The 5,823-nt window shown below is 40.0% G+C and overlaps 1 protein-coding gene across 1 annotated transcript; it reads left to right on the forward strand.

Moving 5' to 3' along the window:
* The first annotated feature begins 1,018 nt into the window (after positions 1 to 1,018).
* apoeb (apolipoprotein Eb) lies at positions 1,019 to 3,788 on the forward strand. Its single transcript, XM_080501490.1, has 5 exons — positions 1,019 to 1,051; positions 1,301 to 1,366; positions 2,068 to 2,221; positions 2,303 to 2,590; positions 2,668 to 3,788. Exons 2-5 carry the CDS (start codon positions 1,324 to 1,326, stop codon positions 2,999 to 3,001), a joined length of 819 nt encoding a protein of 272 aa, XP_080357616.1. The 5' UTR covers positions 1,019 to 1,051; positions 1,301 to 1,323; the 3' UTR covers positions 3,002 to 3,788.
* Positions 3,789 to 5,823: the final 2,035 nt, after the last annotated feature.

A 5,823-nucleotide genomic window follows, 5' to 3' on the forward strand; every position in this document is an offset into this window, starting at 1 on the left:
AAATGTATTGTGTGTACACTGTCAATGCTTCACTACTGAAATATAGTGTACTACTACTTCAATAACCAGGAATGAAATTCAAATAATACACAACAAACTCACAAACATAGAAGTTATTGCTTGCACATCCCTTCACTATCAGAATAGAATAGAATTGAACAGACCAGAATAGAATAGAATAGAATAGAATAGAATAGAATAGAATAGAATAGAATAGAATAGAATAGAATAGAATAGAATATGTTTGCATTTACACAGGTACAACACACGACATCAAGGACATTAAAATAAAAATAAAAAGCCTAACCTAAATGTATTTACAGTAGAAACTCCTGCTGATGCATGTGCAAAGTACAACGTATTTAAAACAATTAAGTAATTGCATACATTATAGAAAATACGATTTTCTCATAGTTTTGTTTACTGTGTCACACACTCACGCATGCACGCACGCACATACTCTGGCTACATTATATTCACACATAGATTTAATGCAAACAGATAATTAGATCACTGTATAATGTCTTTACTAATTAGTAATCAAACACTCCTGATTAGCTGCAACGATTTTTTTAATCCAATATACTTATTCCCCTACGCACAAAAACAGTCTTATCTATGAGAATGTTGTTGTTTTATTAATAGAAGTGCTTTTGACATTTTACCTTAGTTGTTTTTTTTTCATATGCAAATCGCATATCCTTTATTTTCTTCATCAGGTAGAACATTTGTTGAGGGCTTCTCTGTAAACCTTTACAACAAATATTATTTATCTCGATACTTATCTTGGATCTGGAACTTTTCCGTCTTTGTATGTCTCGTTGCTGGCGGATTGCACAATCGTTGGGGGCAGGTTGCGTGGAAGGAAACAGGATTAACTGCAGACAAATCATCATCTTCACCATCATCACCACCACGTGAACTGCTGCTATCATCCAGCCCTCCCTCCTCCTCCACCCCCCCCCCCTCCCCCCCCGCGGATCGCTGCTGTGAGGGGTTATAAAGCCTGAGCCTCCGTCCTGCAAAGCACGGAAGAAGCTCAACCTCTCAGGTGAGTGCAGGACAACTGAGGATAAGCCAATGTCAATATCTCTCTATATATGTTCTCAGAAATTACTTAATGAAATGTTTTGCATGTTGGTGCTTCAGCAGTGATTGTGTCTCGTTTATCCAATAATATCTCTGACTCAACCTAAAGCTGAGTCCTTCCAGAACTATTTTGTAATATTTGAGCACGTGGGTTCTGTTAAAATGCGACCATGAACTGTTTGCTTCATGGTGTTTCTTGTGTGTTTCTCAGGTGTATCTCTCTGTCCAGCAATCATGAAGGCTGTTGCTCTGATCCTTGCTCTGGCAGTCATCACTGGTAAGTTTTCATTTTGTTTTTAATGACCTGAATTAATTAAATACCTACAACATAAACACAAAAGACAGATACAAATGTAGAAAAACTATTTTTAAGTGCCCATAATTTTTTTTTCTTAGGAACTTATTTGTCTCATTTGATATGAATAGTATACATCAGTATATATCATTTACTACATCAGTTATAATTTTCCCATCTTTCACTGGGTTTCTATACCTCCTGAAATGTATTTTGTGCCTTCTTAAAATGAGCCATTTGTATCTACCATTATTGAAATTTATGTTTGAACCCATTCAACAAAATTTTCTGAAATCATGATTTTATTGAGAGGACAAGTACAAAATTAAGTATAATTTGTTGTGATGTGATGTTTTTTTTTTAATTATTATTCTTAAAGGGCTAAAGAATGCAGGGAAAGAGAAGACACAAAAAAATGCACATTATCTAACATTTCATCCCTAAGTACAAGCAATCCATTTACAAATATTCAAATTAAACTGGCCTATTTGCATTTACAGATAAACTAACAACAAAACAAATCAACCACCAACAATATTCCATTGCATAATATGTATAACTAATATAAATTAATAACATTCAGCCAATTTTAAGAAATCCACCTTTATCAATCACACATCAGCACCATTATTCATTGGACACGGTGTATTCACGTCTTCATGTTTTCTGTGTGTTCGTCGTAGGCTGCAATGCCCGCGCCGTGCGCCAGGCCGATAACACGGCAAACCGCTGGATGGGCACCGTGGACAACTTCTGGCAGTACATCTCTGACCTGAACCAAAAAACTGATGAAGTCCTTATGAACGTCAAGGACTCTCAGCTCAAGCGGGAGCTCGAGTAAGTGAACTTTTTTTTCTCCACGTACATCTCTTCAGTTCCTGCTGATGTGTCTAATGTCCGACTGCCGTCTGCTTCCAGCACGCTGATCACCGACACCATGGCCGAGCTGTCAGTCTACAAAGATGACATCCAGAACAAACTGGCCCCCTTCACTCAGACATCCGCCACCCAGATGTCTCAGGACATGACACTTCTCTTCGACAAACTGCAGAAAGACATGGTCGAGGCCCGTGACCGCCACGTCGAGTATCTGGGTGAACTTAAAGCCATGGTGGAGACCAACACCGACAACGTCCGTGGCCGCCTCAATTCGTACACTAACAAGCTGAGGAAGCGCCTCACCAAGGACACCAGTGAGATCACAGAGTGAGTCGATTGATTTTAGAATTTAAATCTTGCTTTTGGTTCCGTTCAGCCTAAATAACGCTCTCTTCTCATCGAAGGACCGCCGGCATCTACATGGGTGAGATCCAGTCCCGCGCCACGCAGAACCTGCATTCCATGAGGGAGGCAGTTGAGCCCTTCGTCCAGCAGGTTGGCGAAAATGGCAGCAAGAAACTGAGCAGCATCTCTGCCTTCCTGAAGGCCCAGAGTGACGGACTGGGCGAGCAGCTGCAGGTCCAGGCCGAGGGAATCAAGACCCAGCTGGAAAATACCGCGGAGGAGCTGCGCACCTCCTTGGAGGCCAAGATCGATGAGCTGACAAAACTGCTCACCCCCGTGGCCGCCAACCTCCGCGAGCAGGTGGAGACGATGGTGGACAAGGTCATCTCCTAAAGAAAGACTCTGAGGGGCTTTTAAGGGTTGTAGATGGTTGGTGGTTGGAGGAGGAATGCAAAGGCCACTGATTTCTTTATGATCTGGTAAAGAGGAGTTGAGTTACTGTTTATCTCTACATATTGTGCTTTAAGTACTTGGGATCAGTGGGCTGACTGGAGGGATGAGAGAAGATGAGGTGCATCTTTTACATGAACAGCCGAAAGGCTCTTCTGCACCATCACTTCTTATTTCTTTGACAGACACCCTTGATCACTAAAAACAAGTCACCAGGCTTTATTACACAAAACACGAGACAATTATTCACAATATGCTTTGCTTTTCTACTTAAACATGACCAGTTCTACTGTCCACGACAATTGTAACACGTTCATTACATTTCATTTGGTTCTAAACATATCTGTTGAGTCAGACCCTCAGGCAATTACTCAAGCCTCTGTTGTCCTGAAATGTACCAAACACGTCTCTGCCATTTCAATAAATGCACTGATTGATGATCAAATGATCGGGTCACATACACAACACGTGTCTGTTAGTTTCTTTCAGAAAGTGGTATTAAAAAACACCAAAGTGCCCTGATGTATGTCGTAGGTGTGCCTCAAAAAGAGGTGGAATGTAAAAATTGCTACAAAAATGACAAAACAATGAGTAAAGCTGCCTCTCTACTCTTCACAAGTGTCGATTCATGTTTCACGGCCCAGTGTGCTGCTCTGTGGACGTGCACTGCCTTTTACTGCAGTGCCGAACTGTGCCGAGTGAATAAAGAACTTAAGACTAAAACGAAAAACCATCTCCCCTTTCTCATTGTTTTATCTGATTAAACATTTAGGAGTTATATATTATTCAACATGAGGTCCAGTTACACTTTCCACTGGAGACCAACTTCTAATATGAAAAACAGTCACGCTTCACCTCCAATGAAACAGTTTAACCGGCTTTGGTTTGTGGGTTGAATAAAGCTGCAGGGGGTGATGATATAATGCCATTAAAAAAAAAAAAAAAAAAACATTCAGTTCAGTTTAACTCATACAGCACCAAGTTAGAAAGAGCCATCCGGTTGCTCTTTTCAGCCAAATAAATTATACAAGACAAAAGCAAACTCTTCGTCACGGTGGAGAAGAAGCACCCTGCTTGTGTATAGAGGACAGAGAGAAAGACAACAAACCCAGAGACACCAGACAGAAGGATAATCAACATGCTGCAAAGTTAATGAGGGTAGAAAGTACTTATCACTTTCATCTTCACAGACACAAACCCCTGACATGAGGCACAGAGAGTGAGACTTGATGCAAAGTTGTAACATAGCTTCTAAACCTGAAACAGGTTAACTATAATTGCTCCAGATCAAACTCTGGGAAACGTTTAACTACGGTCATGAACTGAAACTGGGATATGATTCTCCATCGGAGACATTGATAACTTTCTCTGCCTCTCATTGTTCTGTCCCATATTGTAGTTTTCACTTTTAAAAACATTGGCACTAAGGTTTAGCACTGCCACCTCATAACAATGCAAGTTTGGGGTTCAATAGGCCAGCTGGAGTCTTTTACGTGTTGCTTTTCTTTGTGTGTCGTTCTCAAGTTTCCTCCCACAGTGCAAAGACATGTTGATTAAGTTACCAAGTGGCTCTGAAGTTTCCAAAGTGCGAAAGGTTGCCTGTTTCTTCATATTGAATTTATGACTGATTAGCTCTCAGGATAAGCTCTCCCACTTTTTTCTTTCCTTGTGCCTGTGTCACACCCCCTCACACAGTTTGTTCTCCACTGATAACCCCCCCCCCCCCCGACACCCAAACACACGTCACCCTGTCTCCTGTTTTTCTCATCTGATCATGTTAAGATCTGCCTGCAGATTCCTTTCTCTGGATCCCAGCGGGTATTTGGGAACAGCCTGTGCCACATGCTGATTTTATTGTGACACAACCTGTTATACCTTCATCTCAGCATGTCCTCGACTCCAAACAATGCATCTGCATGCTCATGTTTGAACCTGTGTCTGCAGAAGAGAGGTCCACATGCTCAAATACTGTGTCTCCAAGTGCACAGAAGTCAGAAAGAGACAGATTGCTTGCTTTCTGTTCAAGTCGCTGCCACTCAGTAGATAATCCCAAACAGACCAGACATTAGAAAAACATACTGTATTTCAACAGACACTTGGTTCAATTTACAGTCAAATATTAAACGTGGACAAAGTTACACTTTTTTTTTTTTTTATAACCTGCATGGACCAAGAGGGAAAATATGACTGTGATTATCCGAATTTAAAAGAAAGATGGGGACATCAGACACACACTTAACACAGGAAGCAGGATTTTTTACTTTGAAGTTCAGAGCAGAGGCCAGTAGAGGACACCATTTGTCCCTGTTCGTCTTCTTTCCTCTGACCCTTCAGCTTGACTCCAGGCCTGAACATAGTTGCAGCTGTGTTTTCATTTTTGATAAAATAAATAAATAAATAAATAAATAAATAAATAAATAAATAAATAAATAAATAAATAAATAAATAAATAAATAAATAAAATAGAATAAAGACTCAGTCTGTGATTTAGGAGCAGAACATTCATACGTATTGTTGAATTTAATTGCAGCTCTTCAGAATGATTCGCAATTAAAATCAAATTAGACTTCAGGCACATAACAGGCAGCTGGAACAGATATGTTTAAAACAATGTTTAGAAAAGTATTTTCATTATGATTTTAGATGTTCATTGAAACTTTTTGCAATTATTTGTAGTTTCACGTTGTTTCCAGGCGCAACAAACTATCCGCATGGTTTTATGTGAAGACATGTTTACTGTTTTCTATCTGTATCACAGGGCATTG

This window comes from Blennius ocellaris (genome assembly GCF_963422515.1).
Source record: "Blennius ocellaris genome assembly, chromosome: 8".
In the NCBI taxonomy this organism is placed as follows: Eukaryota; Metazoa; Chordata; class Actinopteri; order Blenniiformes; family Blenniidae; genus Blennius; species Blennius ocellaris.